At 44.5% G+C, this 17,127-nt stretch overlaps 3 protein-coding genes and 1 non-coding gene across 6 annotated transcripts in view; 2 read left to right on the top strand and 2 right to left on the bottom strand.

Annotated features, from left to right (window-relative positions):
- Window positions 1-1,942, bottom strand: part of TULP3 (TUB like protein 3) — a 79,324-nt gene extending 77,382 nt beyond the window's left edge. Inside the window, exon 1 of the mRNA XM_016215229.2 lies at window positions 1,875-1,942. Coding sequence (XP_016070715.2) covers window positions 1,875-1,915 — 41 coding nt within the window. The 5' untranslated portion in view covers window positions 1,916-1,942. The remainder of the gene's footprint in view (window positions 1-1,874) is intronic.
- Window positions 1-17,127, top strand: part of FOXM1 (forkhead box M1) — a 114,034-nt gene that overhangs the window by 89,658 nt on the left and 7,249 nt on the right. The window contains exons 1-3 of one of the 3 annotated variants that reach the window (XM_087814479.1): window positions 11,755-11,800; window positions 14,240-14,788; window positions 15,623-15,774. In XM_087814479.1, coding sequence (XP_087670605.1) covers window positions 14,287-14,788; window positions 15,623-15,774 — 654 coding nt within the window. In that variant the 5' untranslated portion in view covers window positions 11,755-11,800; window positions 14,240-14,286. Of the gene's footprint in view, window positions 1-11,754; window positions 11,801-14,239; window positions 14,789-15,622; window positions 15,775-17,127 lie in introns of those variants that run through there. The other 2 variants (XM_016215228.2, XM_087814478.1) reach the window with 2 other exon arrangements.
- Window positions 3,349-11,466, bottom strand: RHNO1 (RAD9-HUS1-RAD1 interacting nuclear orphan 1). The gene is made up of 3 exons (XM_087813862.1): window positions 11,437-11,466; window positions 6,277-6,528; window positions 3,349-4,874 (listed from the first exon to the last, which is right to left on the bottom strand). The coding sequence occupies exons 2-3, from the start codon at window positions 6,442-6,444 to the stop codon at window positions 4,317-4,319; spliced, it is 726 nt and encodes a 241-aa protein (XP_087669988.1). The 5' UTR covers window positions 6,445-6,528; window positions 11,437-11,466; the 3' UTR covers window positions 3,349-4,316.
- LOC148093776 (U6 spliceosomal RNA) lies at window positions 5,445-5,551 on the top strand. Its single transcript, XR_015714188.1, has one exon. It is a non-coding gene; the product is annotated as a U6 spliceosomal RNA (small nuclear RNA).

Here is a 17,127-nt window from a genome sequence, read left to right as displayed (position 1 = left end):
ATCAAAGGTCCTCAGAGTATTGTTTCAAATTCCATCTCCAATTTTCACTAAATATTTCAGACATAGGAAAAATATTCGAAGTTTATTTTTAATAATGTTTCTACTTTGTTGAAAGGAAATCTGCCTCATAGTAAAACACATAATTCAAAGAAGAAAAAAATCATGGGAAAATTAGAAGTCAAATATTATACTTCACATTGAAAGGTATTAATGCCAAAAACTCTATCCATGTATTTCATGAAAAACATTAAACACACAACCTGGAGCCAAAAAAGCAAGAGACATTCCACTCCCTCTCAACAACAAATGAGTTAAACAGTAATAGAGGCTGCACTAATATTACCTAGGGCAGGAGAAACATTTGGTAACTCACATATTCCCCTTTGATGTCAATTTCTAAATTAAAGAGCTGGTTTCTTTGTGAAGAAAAAGAGGGGAGAAGTTTAAAATTATCCTTTTAAACTTCAGATCCAATAAATTAACCATTCTCAATTTCAAAGTCAATTCCATTTTTTCCAAAAAAAAAAAATCATGAGTCATATCAAACATCTGGTACCTGTGAAATTTACTGCCTTAAATTTATTCAATTAAGATTTACTGAGTGCCTACAACTGAACAAATACCATCTGAATTCAACAAAGACGCTCAATTTTAACTTTACCTCCTCCTAGCACCTCCATATTTAGACTTGTAAATGTAGATCATTGTTCTCCTGACCTCAAAAAAAAAGTGCAGTGAACAAATTTCAGAGAGCACAGTTATCACATAAAGAAAACCTAATGGGGAACAAAAGAAGAAAAGAAAATCTAATGAAAGAGGAAAATGAGTGCCTCCTGTGTGACAAGGTTTTTTGTTTGTGAGTTTTTTAAATCCTCACTGGAGGATATTTTTTCCATTGATTTATTGAAAAACAGGGAGGGAGGGAGGGAGGGAAACACCGATTGGTTTCCTCCAGCACGTGCCCACCAGGCTGGGAATCTCGGTGCATGGGCGGGAGCGCTAACCACTTAACACCACCGTGGATCAGGGCTCATGATAACGTTTTTAAGTGATTTAGAATTGTTTACATGTCTACTAGTCTAAACACCAGACTAAATCCTTACACACCAAACGTTTGTTTGCCGTGGCATGGAATAAAAAGAGGGGAATACAGTTGGTGTGTACGATTTAAATCTTCAGACAATGCCAAAGTTTTAAACCAACGGCTTCACGCGGCTCCCCATTAACTTTTCATTAACCTGGCAAACAAAAATTGACAGGCTGACATTTTCGGATCGTTTTCATTCTGGCATTGGGAGAAAAAGGGACGAGACCGAGAAAGAGGAGCACAAACAAGGGGTATGGTACGTTGCAAATAAGACGGCCAATCTTGCAAGAGATAATTACTATAAAGCAGATGGAAGCAAAAGAACACTGTTGCATTTTCAGCCCTCGGACTCTGTTCCAGAATTCAGCACTGCCGGCCAAAAGCAATGGCTTTAGAGCAAATTATTAAATACCACCCGCAACCTTCCGCGTCGACGTCCCAGGGAGAGCCTTCATCCACCGAGTTACACCACCCCGAGGCGGTGCGGGCGGCGCCGGGCTAACGCGTTTTGAGAAAGCGAGGCCCTCAGAGGGCAAGACGAGCTAGCGACGGAAACTCCAAGAGTTTCCCGAGCAGGGACTTCAGTGCTCCTGACGCAGGATACTGAGCCGCCGCCCTGGGAAAACGGGGTCCTCTGCGCGCAGGGGCGAGGGGACTCCAAACCAGCCCCTCCCTCCCCGACCTGAGCCCACCGCCCTCTTCCTCAGAGCGCCCAGAAGGGACAGCACTGTCTCGCTCCGGCCCTCTTCCCCGCTGAAGACGAGACGAGACACCGCTCCTCTCTGACCTGTCCCCGCGGGGTCCGAGTCGGCAGCGCGACGCCTCCATTCCCGCAGCTCAGAGGGTAGCCAGAACCGCCCAGATTCCCGACTCCGCTGCTAGGGTGGCAAGTCTGGCGCGCCGCCGGGTCCCGCCCCCTGGCAACCGCACCCCTCACTGTCGCCACCGCCTATTGGCCTACGGACCAGCCGCTTCTCCCTCATTGGCCCTTGCCGTGCCCGGCGTTGCGGGAGGGTTTCTAAGGGGCGGAGGAACTCGGAGTTAGAGGCGCCTGCGCCCGAGCGAGCGTGACGCGTCAGGGCTGGGCGCCTGGACCACTGTGCCCGCAGGAGCAGAGGATGAGCCTCCAGCGGCGGTGCTCGCTCGCAGCAGCTGGGAAGCGAGTCGGTCAGAGGGGCGGTCCAGCCCCCGCAAGCGGAGCGGTCTCTCCGCGCCCCCACGGTGTGTACAGAGACCACGCGGAGCGCTTCCCGAGGTCTGTAATATTAGAATTTACAGACCTCTGCCGGCTCCCTCACAGCCGACCCTTCCCTGACAGCGGAGACTTCCTGGCAACCGCACTAGTAGCCTCTTCCAGCAGTTATTCCCAATGAAGTGCATCTGCTCTCGCGCTCAAACAGCACAGAGCACCTTCAGCCTCCCCGGAGCATTCCTAGACCAGCTCTACAGACTCTAAAGAATCTTTACCACTCTCTCTACAGCCCGTGGACCATCTTCAAACATCCAAATACCTTAAGGAAATCCTCTATCTAAATCTGTACTCCCGTTGCCAATAAATCTTGTCTCCAACCATCACTTCCTGTCTCACCACCAACTTACATTATAGTTCCTACAAAAACATCCCGGCAAAAGTTATGACACATTGAGTTTAGTTTATAGCATTCCAAGGTCAAAGTTGTTTCCACATTGGTTTTGCATTTCTAATTAGCCTAGAACTTGGCACAAGCTAGGAGAGCAGAGCATTGCACTGGCTGACTCAGCCTACACTCACTGTGACCCTGAAAATAGTTCATTATCTGTGCTTCAAATTCCCATCTATAAAATAAACAGAATAATCCTTGTTTGTCTGGCTCAGCCTGGATCTGACACAGAGTAGGTTCTTAAAGCTGAGTGAATGGAGTTGAATGAGATGCTGTTTGTACTGGTGAAAGGACAATGTAGATATTTTGCTGACTGAGCAGTTCTGTATTAATTACAATAAGTAGTAATATTTTCTGAAAAGTTCCCACATTTATTTTACATACTTTTTTAAAAATCCTCAGGTGAGGATTGATTTTAGAGACAAAGGGAGAGAAACAATTGGTTGCCTCCTGTACTTGCCTCAACTGGGGCTCAAACCTGAATCCTAGGTACCCACAACCTGTGCCCTCACTGGGAATCAAATCCGCAAATTTTTGCTGTATGGGATGATGTTCCAACCAACTGAGCCACCTGGCCAGGGCTATTTACATACATTTTAAACAAGTTACTCCTTTTTAAAATATATTTTTTTATTGACTTTGAGAGAGAGAATCATCAACGTGAGAGGGAAACATTGATTATCATCTGTCTCCTGCAAGCCCCCTACCAGGGTTTGAGCCCAAAACCCAGGCATGTGCCCTGATTGGGAATTGGACCCGTGACCTTTCAGTGCACGGACTACGCCCAACCAACTGAGCCACACCGAGCAGGGCTATTTACATACATTTTAAACAATTACTCCAAGAAATCATTTTGTCACTTTAATATTTACAGGTTTCTTTGGTTGGAAATAAAAAAATCAAAACAGCAAACCTAAGTAACTTACCCATGTCCCCTTTATCTCCCCTATTCTATAGTAGCCACTAAAACAGAGCTTGCTGCCCTTTCTTCATCTTGCCCTTCAGCAGAATACCCAAGGTTGCACAAGTAGCAGCTCAACTATAGTCACAGAGTTTGCTTTGATTTTTTTTCCCATCCATTGGGTCATAGAGGAAGCTGCCATTGAGCCCGACAGAGTTAGTACTCAAAAATGTGGAATGAATTAGTTTGAATGAGGTGATTAAAGGATTAATGAGTAGTGGTTAAAGCAAACAATTAAGAAAGACCTTTAGTGGAGGAGGCAGTGTTGCTGCATTATTGGCAGTCAGAAGCAGGGTTCTCTAAAAACTTTCTGCAACCATTTATTTACACATGTTTTAAATAGTTACAAGATATTTTAAAATTTTAAACAGTTAATACAAGAAAAAATATAAAGTGAACTGTTTATGACACTAAAAACTGTTTATGATACTTTAAAAAGCAAATCTGGGAACTAAATTCCCTTATGACTCCAGGCTCTGGTAAAAATACCTTTTCCTATTGATGTTATTGGTCTTATTTCCATTTTATTCTATTGATGAACTCTTCTGTGAGCCAGAGAAGTAACTTTAGCAACTCTATGAACACCAGCAATCAATTTCTTGAGATTACTGATGTCTGAGAAATCCAGTCAGTTTTTCACAAGGAACTGGCTTTTGCTCAGCTTCCCTCTCTCCCTGAGGTAAGTAAACAGGTGCCGTCGTCTCCTCCACGTGACCTTTACGCCGTACTTCTCCTCAGGAGTGTCTTTAACCAAAACAGGCCCAGGCTCTGGGCTCTCAGGAGTACTAGTGTGAAGGGAGCAGCTTGGCAGGCTGTTTGCCCTCTGATCTAGGGGAACGAGCACCCGCTTCTCAGATGACTCTGGGGTCTGGATATCAGGTGCAATGAACATATAAGGTAAGTTCTGAAATACATATGCTGACAGTTCCCCACCGCTTGGGGGACTGAGCATTGGAACTAAGGTTCTTTGGGAAACGTCCTTTTCTGAATGATTGGGGCACTCTTGGATTAAGGGGCTTCCGAGCGTGGCTGAACTGGAAGACTGTGGACTCTGAAATGTTAGATGTGGAAACTTGGAGGTGGTAGATTTTCGACTTGAATGTCTTGCCTGGCCTTGGTGATGATGTTTCCCTTTCCTGTTGGCTGGGAACCAGCTTTCTGCTGTTGTATCAAACTGAGGTGATACCTAAAGATGAGAAGAAAAAAAAAGTGAGCTCCCCACCCAACAACTCAAGATGGAAATATGACAGGGGTGGGACATGGAAGAAAAAGGAGGGATGGAAGGCTGCACTTGTGTGGGGACAGGGGGCATATGGGAAATCTGCGCTTTCCACTCAATTTTGCTGTGAACCTAAAACTGCTCTAAAAATAAATTATATTTAAAAATTAGAAAATTATTTTTTTTAAAAAGGTGAGGACAGCCACATACCAAAGGGAGGAAACTATATCCAATGACCAGAGACTAGAATCCTAAATGGGACCCACTATTGTAAGGGACACAAAACAAAAATACCTGTCTAATAGGATATTAATAGAAAGGGATATGAGCTTTGGGCAATCTATTCAATCTCTCTGGCTTTCAGTTTCCTCACGTAAGAAAGGGGACAATGCCTCTTTTTCTTTATCACACTATACAGCTGCAACTTGTTTAACTATCTTTATACTTTAAAGGCAGAGAGCAGCAGTTTTATTCACCATTGATCCCAGCACCTAGCAGAATGCCTGCACAAAGGCCCCGGTAAAGAATGAATGGCTGGTGCTTGCTTTGGCAGCACATATACTAAAACTGGAATGATACAGAGAAGATAAGCACGGCCCCTGCACAAGGGTGACACGCAAATGTGTGAAGTGTTCCAAGAAAAAGAAAAAAAAAGAATGAATGGCTGAATTGGGAGTGAGATCTTGGATGGAAACAAGTAGCACAGGATCTGGCATGTAATGAGTTCTCAGTAAATGTCCACTTCTCATCCACAGGATTTTAACATTTCAGTTTCTTCTATAACTATAGAGCAAATATTACAGTTCTTCTAAGCAATCCCGAACAATTTATATATATTAAGCACTCCTAAGAAGATTTTATGCTTTTATCTGATCCTTTTACTATGCTACTTCCCAGACATACAGTAACTTTATTCTCTTCCCAGAGCTTTTAAGCTGTCAAAATATGACACAGGCCACTTCTGTGGGGGTTTTTTGAGGTTCAATCTATTAAATAGTAAACAGATTACTTAGCTAAATACCTCTTCCATGAAGCTCAGGAAAAAATCTCCCTTTTTACTAGTTCTGCCATTTATCTGGCTTTCTCACCCAACTACTGGGTAGTGAAACTTTTATACTAAACTCTTTCAGAGGGATGTGGGGGTAAGACTCCAATTCTAACCACCCCAAGTTGAACTTTTCTAAGTTCAGTTTGAAATTAGAAAAGAAGATATACCAGAAGAGATGGCTGACGAAAGACAGAGTATATTGCCTCCTGTCCTTGCCCCCATGAATCTTATTCTCTGGAGGCCCTGGTTTAAGGGACAACAGAATCAGTATTCTGAGAAGCCTAACAGAGTAGAAGTCCAAGTAAGAATCCCATGGCCTACCCAGGAAGTGATGGTGTCCTGGTCAATGGGCTTGCTGGGCACCTGTCTAGTGTGGGTGATGGGAAGCTGTGGTGATCCATAGCGGTGTTTGGGGCCCTCCAGTGGTTGATGGTGGAATAGCAGCTGGGCTTTCCTGGATGTTTGGCCGCGTTTTTTTCTGGGAGGCATCAATAGGTGAATGAAGAGCAGTTAGTAACCACATGGTGCTGGGTGTAGTCAGGTAAGGGGAGAGGCTCCAATTCCAACCCATGCCTGCAGAGAAGAAACAAAAGCTCTTCCTCAGACTCTGGCAGCCACTTATACTATCAACTTACCATTCCTACCAAAAGCTGTGTGGAGTACTGCTTCCTAACCTACACCATCAAGTTAAAACAGTAGTTCACATTCAACATTTGTTCAATGCACATTTATTGAGCATGGGTTAAGTGCCATGCTGGGTGTTGGGATTTAAAAATGCAAAATCATTTATTGAGTGCCAAGCACTTGTAGGGACTCAGAGGTCAGACTGTCCCTGTTTCAAAGAGCTAAGAGTCCAACAGTGGGAGAGACAATTACAATAATGGGAACAATGCTTCCACTCACGCCAGGGGAGGCTTTCTAGAGAGGGTGACACCTGAAGGGTAAGGAAAAGCCAAAAAAGCAGGGAGGGCACTCCAGGCTGAGGATCAGCACATATAAAGCACAAAGACATGAAGGAGCATGTAAATTCAGGGAATCACAGACCCCATGTAGCTGGACGCTGGGTATGAAAAGATGAATGGCAAGAACTGAGGCTGGACATGGTGTGAGGGTTAAGAAAAACCTGGTGTTCCTGGCCAGTGTGGCTTGTTGTCTGCGCATCATCCTATGCACTGAAAGGTCTCCGGTTAAGTTCCCAGTCAAGGCACGTGCCCAGGTTGCGGGTTCATGTCCCCAGGCGGGTGTGTATGAGAGGCAACCAATCGATGTTTCTCTCTCTCTCTCTTTCTCTCTCTTTCTCCCCCTTCCTTTCTCTGTAAAATTAATGAAAGGAAAAAGCAAAAGAAAGAAAAACCAAGTGTACCATATGAGTTTGGATTTTAGCCTAAGTGGTCACTGCAAGCAAGAAGATATTATCACACTTGGATTTTTTAAACTTTTCACCCCAGATAATTTTGAACAATCACAAAAGGAGACTAAATAATATAATGAGCCCCATGTAACCATCACTCAGCTCCAACAAGCATCAACCCATGGCCAATCCTGAACCTCACACACCTAACCACATCCCCTGCCCCTGTATTATTTGAATATGATATTCCCAGTCATTATATCATTTCCATTAATATTACCAAATGTTCAGAAATGTTCAAATTTTCAATCATCTCATAAATGTCATAATTGTTTTTTGTTTGCTTTTTGTCTTTTAGACAGATCAGGCAACAATCTAAAAAGAGTAAACAAGTATCCTGAAAGTAGGAGGACCAGTTTTAAGAGGGTACTGTGTTACATAAATGAAAAATGATGACGCCTGAACCTGGGTTGTCAGTGGAGATGGGAATATGGAGACAGAGGCAGGGTCAACAGGACCCAGAAAGTAATCAAGAGTCTGAGAAAGTATCCACTGAATCTGGTAACCAGATCAGTTTTAATACGAGCTTCATCAATGTAATAGTGGAACAGAAGTTCAAACGAAATAGGTAGAGAGGTAAGTGGGAGGTGCAGCTGAGCATCCTAGACCTAGAGCATCACACAACAGGGCAGATTTGTTCCACTATACATTCATGATTCGTTCTTTCAGTCAACAACAAAATAACATACTCTGACTTACGTCACTAGGCAGTGGAGATACAGGTAAAGAAAAGAGAGGGAGCAAGTCTCTACCCTCAAGAAACTAACATTTCTAGGGACAACACAGGTAATCAATACACCTATTTGTTCATTTATTCAACAGATATTTACTGAGTGCCTACTGTGTGCTAAATACTGTTCCAGGTGCTGGAAATACATACGAGAGAACAAAATTAAATCCCTGCACTATGGCACTTACAACCTAGTTGGAAGTGAAAAGAAGGGAGGAGAAACTCAAACAGGATAAGGGATTACGCTGAGTGCTATTTTAGAGCTGTCAGGGGAAGCCTATCTGAAAAAGTGATAATTGAGCAAAGACCTGAATGAAGAAAGAACAAGCAAACAACAGAAAGATATGAGCAGTGCTCATTCCCTCTCTGGGGAGCACGCCCCCTCCTTCTTCCCCACAGGAACGCATCTCCTAAACTCTAGGGGACCCCATGAGACTTGTGACCAGAGGAGCAATGGGAAGCAGCAGCTCGTCCCAGGACTTATCCCCTGAACCTGTCTCGAAAGGCCCCTTTTTCTCTGACTTCCCAGTGAGCCAAAGCAGCCCAGCCTAGGCTCTCCTGTTGCTTCTGTGCTAAGCCCTTCCTTATTAAAACTGTCCCCAGCTTTAATAAGTGTCCCATCTGAATGTGTTTTTGCTGCGGCTAATAAATTCCTGCTTGCTTTACTGCAAGAAAAAAAGAAAAAGAAAAAGATGTGAACAAAGAATAGTCCAGGCTTCGAGAATAATAAGTGCATAGACCACAAGGTGGGACTGTGTCTGACTCTTTCAAGAAACAGTAAGGTCAGCCTGGCCAGTGTTGCTCAGTGGTTGAGCATTTACCTATGAACCAGGAGGTCACAGTTTGATTCCCAGCCCAGGTTGTGGGATTGATCCCCAGTAGGGGCCATGCAGGAGGCAGCCAATCACTGACTCTCTCATCACTGACGTTTCCATGTCTCTCTCCCTTTCCCTTCCTCTCTCTCTGAAATCAATAAAAACATTTTTTTTTTTTTTTAAAGGGGGGTTTTATAAGCAAGGTTAAGGACTCTGGACTTAATTATTCCTAATGTGATAGGAAGCTACTGAAAGGTTCTGGACAGGGAAGTGACATAATCTAATTTATACTTTTTTTTTATTGATTGATTTAAAAGGGGGGGTTGGGGGAAGAAACATCAACTTGTTGTTCCACTTATTTATGCATTCATTGTTGATTCTTCTATGTTCCCTGACCGGGGACTGAACTCGCAACCTTGGCATATGGGGAAGACACTCTAACCAACTGAACTACCTCGCCAAGGCTGATTTATACTTTTAAAAAATAACTTGAGACACTTTGTGAGAAAAGGTGGGTTGGGAGAGAGGGTGAGAAGGAAGCAGGAACCCAGTTAGAAGGCTATACTGCAGGAGTCCAGTGGAGAGATGACACTGGTAGCAATGGTTACAATGAGAAGTGTTGAAATTAACCAGCCTCAAACGGACACTCCGTTGTGCAGCAATCCTACTATGTTTATATATCAACTCATTTTCCGCAAAAATTAAAATTTTTCCACTTCCTTAAAACTTTAGAACTCTCCTCTCTCAACAAGTGACCTATTTCCTACTTGATAAAGAATACAGGAGACATCAAAGGAAATACATTTTCCAGAAATCATGCAAACCTACATATATCTGCATCCATCCTCCTTCTTTCTTCTGTAAATAGAGGTCAAGTCCCTTTTGCTTTCTAAGGTCTTTCCCTTTGGTTGTGCTTTGGAGCCTTCCTCACTCTCTACACCTTTTTTAGGCAATCATCTGCTCATTTCAATAACCACCTAAATGTGGTTATAAAGACTTAAGTATTTATATATTCAGCTTAGAATTCTCCACCATCAGGACCCATATATCCTGCTGCCTATTTAAGAGCAACTACATGTCTCTAATGCATTTCAAACTTAACATGTTTGAAACCGAATTCATGATCATTTCCCCCGCATCCCCCCGCCACAAAAGTGATTATCTTGCTCAGGGAATGGTATCATCATTAATCCAATTATGCAACCAGAAATCTTGGTATTTCCTCTTCTCCTCTGACGCAATACCTTTTAAATATATCCCTTTCTCCCCTCTGTGTGTCTCTCCCCCTCTCTCCCCACCATCTTTCAAGTTCCAACAATTATGGCACGGATCATTGCAATAGCCTAACTGGTCTACCCTAATCCACTCTGGCACTCCCTGCAGAGACCTTTCAAAAATGCACATCTGGCCCGGCCAGCATAGCCCAGCGGTTGAGCATGACCTGTGATCCAGGACATCTAGGGTTCAATTCCCTGTCAGGGCACAAGCCCAGGTTTCCGGCTGGATCCCCAGTAAGGGGAATGCAGGAGGCAGCCCATCAATGACTCTCTCTTATCACTGATGTTTCTAACTCTCTCTCCCTCTCTCAGAAATCAATAAAGATATATATATTTTAAATGCACATCTGATTTTGACTCACTTCTGCCTAAAATTTTTGAGTTTTGGATAAGGACCAACTCCTCAGTTATGACTATGGTCCCACTTCCTCTGGTTCTAGCTTCAGCTCACACCACGCTATTCAGCCTTTCACACCTTACTCCCTTTGCTTTGACTGAGGGTTTCCCTCCCTTCTTTGCATAAAGACATCAGATCTCACCAAGCTTCACCAGAAAAGCCTTTCCTGACCTACCAAAGGCAAGATCTCCTTATTATAGATACTCAAAGTTATCACTGACCTCTACTTTATCACTTCACAGCTGTAACTTCCCATGAACTTATCTGATTCTTCAAAAACATCTGTGCTCCCTTTCCTCCCACTAGACCCTGAACTCACACCTCCTCCGCCATTGTAACCTAGCAGGGCCTGGCACATAGTAGGTGCTCAAGAAAATTTGTTGGATAAGTTAACAGTACTTTATTATATATAAAAGATTGGCTTTGAGGGGTAGTGGTGGACGAGACAGATCAGTATTTGAAGATCTGGCGCTGAGGTAGGACCTATGGTGTGTAATTTTTTTTAAAGATGTTGAAAACCAGTAAGATTATATGCTGCCCTCAGAGACTCTCAATACGGTCGGGGGAACCAGTCGATCGTTGGTTGCTGGTACCTGGTTTACACGCTTCCCCAGTAAGGAAATCAACCAGGGTAGACTTCTTAAAGATAGGACGAGCCCCAGGGAGGCGGGGAGGAGGGCCCCTGGGGCGATTAGGGAAGCGAGGGGCTGAGCCGGGGAGAGCGGCCTAGGCAGCCGCCCCGGGCGCCGCCCCCGCCCCGGGCCCCCGCCGGCCAGGCACCGCCGGAGCCCGCCGGCGCCCCCCAGCCGACCACGGCCGCTCCCTCCCACGAGCCGGCCCAGCCGCCTTACCCGCCGGGAGGCGTCCGAGCCGCTGCCGTCCCAGCCGCCGCCGCCGCGTTCCAGCCCCGAACGCGGAGACAAGGGCCGGCGCCGATTGGCGACGCTCCGTCACGTGACCGCAACGCTCCGCCGGCGCCAATTTTAAACAGCGGAACAAACTGAAAGCTCCGGTGCCCGACCCCACCCCCGGCCCCCGGCCCGGGACCCCCTCCCCTCCCGGGATCCCCCGGGATTCCCCACCCCTCTCGCAGCGCCGGGGATCCGGCAGGCCTGGCGCGAGTCCCCGGCCAGCACCCTGGCTCGGCGTCAGGTTGGAGGAGCCCGGAGCCCGCCCGAGGAGCCACGGCCCGGCAGCGACGGCGACTGCAGGGAGGTGAGCGGAAGCCGAGGAATGGAGGCCGAGGCCCGGTCTTGGCGCCGGCAGGGAGCAAGGTTTCGGGTGCCGCGGTGAGGGGGCGCGGGACAAGCGTGGAGGTTTGGGGCCACTCAGGAAGGAGGTCTGAGCGAGGGTGCAAATTTTTTTCTGCATCCAACCCCCTGGCCTGACCTCATTTCTTTCTCAAAGCACCCCTCGGCCTTCCCTGCACCCTGCCCGCAGCCTTGGGAGGGCTGGGAGGGCCTACTTTCCTAGGCAGAGTGTGGCTGGGATGAAGATTGAGCCGACTTTGCATTAAGTCAAAGATAAACCTACCCACACACTCCTGTGCCCAGGTGCTCTCACCATTACACCACACTCCCTCCGCTCTAGCCTCTTAAGGGACCCTTCTCCTGGTTCTTGAGAACCCTGCAAGATTTCCCTGGTCAGGATGGGGGTGGGTCAGAAGAGCCACTCTGGAAGGCTCCTGGGCTAAATAAAGTATTGGCAATGATAAGAAGAGGCTGGTCAGAGAGCAGAAGGGAAAATTAAGCCTTAGAAGGTATCTTTGAGGAGTGGGGGGTGATAATAGTTATCTACTGATTGATGGGGGAGGGAGAGAGGTTTGATGAGATAGGAGGTAGAAGTAAACTGAGATTTGAAGGTAGAGGAAACCTAGATATAAAGGAAAGAGAGGAGGCAGAGTGGAGAGGGCAGATGACAAATGTCAGGAGTGTGACAATCATTTTTTGGGCAATATCAGATGTCCTAAAAAAGAGGTAGCCCATTCTTTTGTCAAAGTGCCTCAAAATAAGATTACATAATTTTGCATAATGGCAGAGTGTTCTATATATCTATTAAAATCAACAAAACACAAATTTTTAAAAAGATAAATTATATTTTTAACATTACAAAACTACCTTAGCATATTGATGACAGCACATTTTATTTACTTATTTATAAATATTTTTATTGAATTTTCTTTTTTTTTTTAGAGGAAGGGAGAGGGACAGAGAGAGCAAAATTGCCCTGACCAGAATCAAACCAGCAACCTTTCCATGCACGGGACAGTGCCCAACCAACAGAGCCATACTGGCCAGGGCATGACAGCCCATTTTAATAGTTCTGGAAAAGAAATTAATACAGTAACATGCTTTGCCCTAGCCAGTTTTGCTCAGTGGTTAGAGCGTTGGCCCGAGGACTGAAGGGTACCGGGTTCAGTTCTGGCCATGGGCACGTACCTGGGTTGCAGGCTCGATTCCCGGCCCCTGTCAGGGTCGGGGCACCTGTGGAAGGCAACCAATTGATGTGTCTCCCTCACATTGATGTTTCTCCCTCTCTCTCCACTCTCTCTGAAAAGCAATGGAAAAAATGTCCTGAGGTGAGGATAAAAAAGTACAGTAACATGCTTAGAAAATTAAAATGTGGATAAGCACCTGCAAGTACTAGAATGTCACCAGGTAAATATTTTGCGAATTGTGAAAGAAAAATGTACATTTTTTTAAAAAGCATTAATTTTTTTAAAATCCTCACCCAAGGATATGTTTCTATTGATTTTTAGAGAGAGGATGGGGGAGGGAGAAATATCGATTGGTTGCTTTCCTGTACAGACCCCAACCGGGAATCAAACGCAAAACCTGGGTATGTGCCCTAATGGGGAATCAAGCCTACAACCCTTCCTGTGCACAGGACAACATTCCAACCAACTGAGCCACATTGGCCAGGACAAAATGTACTTTTTTAAAAAAAATCAATGCAAGTATACTAGCGTGTGAAATGAATGGCACCCCTTCCTGTTATGCAGTGCATAATCTGCTCAACTTTACCCTGGGCCTTGAAGTGAGCAGCTTCCCTATTATCTGTGGTCTAGTGAACTGGGGATGGTTTCTTCAGTGGTGTGGAAATAGTGCAATGGTACAGTTGCTTTCCTCCCTTGAGTCTACTGGCACTGATCCTTTTATTTATAAACTAAGATAATATAAAAATTTATTTATTTATTTATTTTTTAATATAAAAATTTAAAGGCTCTATCCTGGAATGGATTATAGATCAGAGTTACCAAATGTCCTCCTATCCCAGTATTCCTGTCCCTACCGTCATTGCAGGGGATCTGAATTCTAGTAGATAATAATAGACACATCTACATTTTTGTAAGTTCCTTGCTTGTTTCTATAGCCAAACATTCTCAAGCTTCCAGAAAACCTTTGGCTGTGTTGACCTATGTTCAACCCAATCCAATTTTTCCCATTTGAATTGCTTCTATTTGCTTCAGTTTTAGCTTTCTTTCGTCAGTGGAACTCATCTCCTTATTTTCTGAGGTCTTTACAAAGGCCCAGGGAGCATTCACTTGGGCCTGTGGGCTCACGCTCCTGGTCATAGGAGGAGGAACACCTCTAACAAAACCTCCACCTCCTCCTCACAGATCTTTGACATTCTGCTTCTCCTTGCATTTTCCAGGGTCCATGCTTGTGATTCTCAATGGAGAGTGAAAACACAGATTCATAATGAAAACCAGCCCCCATCGGCCACTGATTCTCAAAAGACGGAGGTTGCCTCTTCCTGTTCAAAATGCCCCAGGTGAAGCATCAGAGGAGGAGCCTAAGAGGCCCCCTGTCCAGCAAGAGCCTGGTCAAGCACAGGCCTCCAAGGAGGTGGCAGAGTCCACCTCTTGCAAGTTTCCAGCTGGGATCAAGATTATTAACCACCCCACCATGCCCAACACCCAAGTGGTGGCCATCCCCAACAATGCCAATATCCAGAGCATCATCACAGCATTGACCGCCAAAGGAAAAGAGAGTGGCAGCAATGGGCCCAACAAATTTATCCTCATTAGCTGTGGGGGAACCCCCACTCACCCTCCAGAACCTCAACCTCAAGCCCAAACCAGCAATGATTCCAAGATGACAGAAGGGATCACTGAGACCCTGGAACCAAAATCTACAGCTACCGATGTGAATGTTCTTAGAGCACCTGGAGCTCTTCTTGGGCAGAGATGGGAGAACTGTGGTATGTGGTCTGCAAGGCAAAGGGGTGAGAAGCTCAGCCTTTCCCCTTTGGTGGCAAAGACTGCAGTCAGTCATGTTGATGCCTACAATAGACAGCATGTAACCTGAACCAGGGGAAAGTCATTCTGACATCTTAACTCGGGTCCTTTGGGCACTGTCCAAAGGGTTGTAATTATCATTTAGCACTTATTTTTTTTTTTTAATATCTTTATTGATTTCAGAGGGAGGAAGGGAGAGGAAGAGAGAGATAGAAACATCAATGATGAGAGAGTTATTGATCGGCTGCCTCCTGCACACCTCCTGCTGGGGAACAAGCCTGCAACCTGGGCATGTGCCCTGACCAGGAATTGAACTGCAATCTGCTGGCTCCTAGGTCAATGCTCAACCGCTGAGCCATGCCTGGCCGGGCACATATAGCACTTCTAATTGCCTTCTTTTTATTGGAAAATGATTTCTTTATTGTTTCTGTTTATCCTTCCCATTGACTATATAAAGAAGTAGGAATCTTTCTCCATCTTAATAAAGGAGAAAACTGAAGCATGAGGAGGAAACATGGTTCTCTCTGTGCAGATACTCAATAACTTTTATAAGGTTGCCTTGACTGATCTCTAAGACTCAGTGTCACCCAGATTGAAATGAACTGTGCTCCTGAATTTCTCCTGAAATCCATAATGGGGCGGAGTACCTGAGGGCCACAATAGGTTCAGCATGTATTCCCTTGTCCCTAAGGGTAGATAGAGCTCTTGAAGAGATGATCCCTAACCACCAATTTTGATGGGCCTGCCGGGCATCAGATCAGGCAGCTAAGTGATATGTTATATTATTTCCCCTCTAGCTGGCGGTGAGGCAGCAGGCTGCGCTCTTAACAACAGCTTGACCAACATCCAGTGGCTTGGAAAGATGAGTTCTGATGGACTGGGCTCCTGCAGCATCAAGCAAGAGATGGAGGGAAAGGAGAATCAGCACCTGGAGCAGAGTCAGGTTAAGGTGAACTGTCACTTGCTAGGGAAATCAGAAACCATTCAGGGAACTTCTAAGACGGGAAATGGATCAAGTGGCCTGTGCACCAGAATTTCCAAGTTCTGGTATTAGCACTCACTTAGTGCAATTCTGTTTAACTTTTGAGCTACCTTTCTGCTTGGGACCTTTCTCCCCCAGTCTGCAAAATTTCCTCGAGGGCAGATTCCTCTGGTTCACTGTATTCCATCAGCACTGAGTTTAGAACTCAGTTTAGTACTCGGTTTAGTATTCAGGAAATAATGGAAAGGTCTTAGTTTGGAAAGCCACTTAAACTTTAAAGGAGCAACCCAACAGTATGAAAGAAATACAGCATTTTTAACCAGATAGTTTTCTTAGGAGATATATTAATAGAAAATAAAGTGAGTTTGATGTGAATTTTAAATATTTCCCCAGCAATCAAAATTGATTTGACCCAATTGTGTGGCCTGGGGTTGTTTTTCACAGTTGCCGCACACCTGGATTCTATTGTATATACCTTTTAATCATTCATTCCACGACCTTTAGAAGTGAAAATTTACATGGATGTGTACATAAGTAAAAATTGAGCCTTTCACTTAAAACTTAAGTACAAGTTATTTATATAAATATATTAAGTAAATGTATAAACTTACAAATACAATAAAACAATGTTCTATTTTTTTTTAAGTTTAATATTTTGAAATGTGAATGATCAGATTTTTGCCTAAGACTTAATCACTTTGCAGACATTTTCCTGTCCTGTACTTGGAAATATTTCACGCAAACATTGAAACAAGATGGATTTATTCACATCACATCAGGAAAAAGAATTGTACTAATACATAAGTCTCTTGGCCCCCAGGTCTGAAAAATGGGTGTTTATTTTAATTGATTTTGAGAGAGAAACATCGATTTGTTGTTCCACTTATTTGTACATTCATTGATTGCTTCTCCTGACTGGAGATCGAACCCATAACCTTGGTGTATTTGGACAACACTAACCAACTGAGCTGCCAGGCCAGGGCTCAAAATGGGTGTGGTTTTTGTGTAAAATTAATATTTTAAGAATCATAATATACCCAAACTTTCCAGTAGAGTTTCAACTACCAAAAACTGGACACTTATTGTTGGGCAATATCTTTAACAAAATGAACAGACAGAGAAGTTGTTCTATGTTGTTGGACTGGACTGGATCATCTTCAAGATCCTTCCTACTTCTAAATTTTTATTGTATGGAATAGTGGTCTTGGATGAGTTTGTTTCTAGTGTGATTTTTGTGGAATAAGAGGTTTCTCTAGGGAATATTCTTCAAGAGGGGGCTGGAGACGGTCTTGTGAACTCTTCTATGCCATTCCCTTCTCT

Source organism: Miniopterus natalensis, chromosome 2, assembly GCF_054644295.1.
Source record: "Miniopterus natalensis isolate mMinNat1 chromosome 2, mMinNat1.hap1, whole genome shotgun sequence".
Taxonomy (NCBI): domain Eukaryota; kingdom Metazoa; phylum Chordata; class Mammalia; order Chiroptera; family Miniopteridae; genus Miniopterus; species Miniopterus natalensis.
This window is presented reverse-complemented; position numbering and strand designations above follow the sequence as displayed.

Excerpts from the sequence above, each read along its gene's own strand:
- RHNO1 (XM_087813862.1), bottom strand. The coding sequence starts at position 6,444 with ATGCCTCCCAGAAAAAAACGCGGCCAAACATCCAGGAAAGCCCAGCTG. Across the intron at positions 4,875-6,276 it reads AGGACACCATCACTTCCTGG|GTATCACCTCAGTTTGATAC; the intron begins GTAGGCCATGGG and ends TCTCATCTTTAG.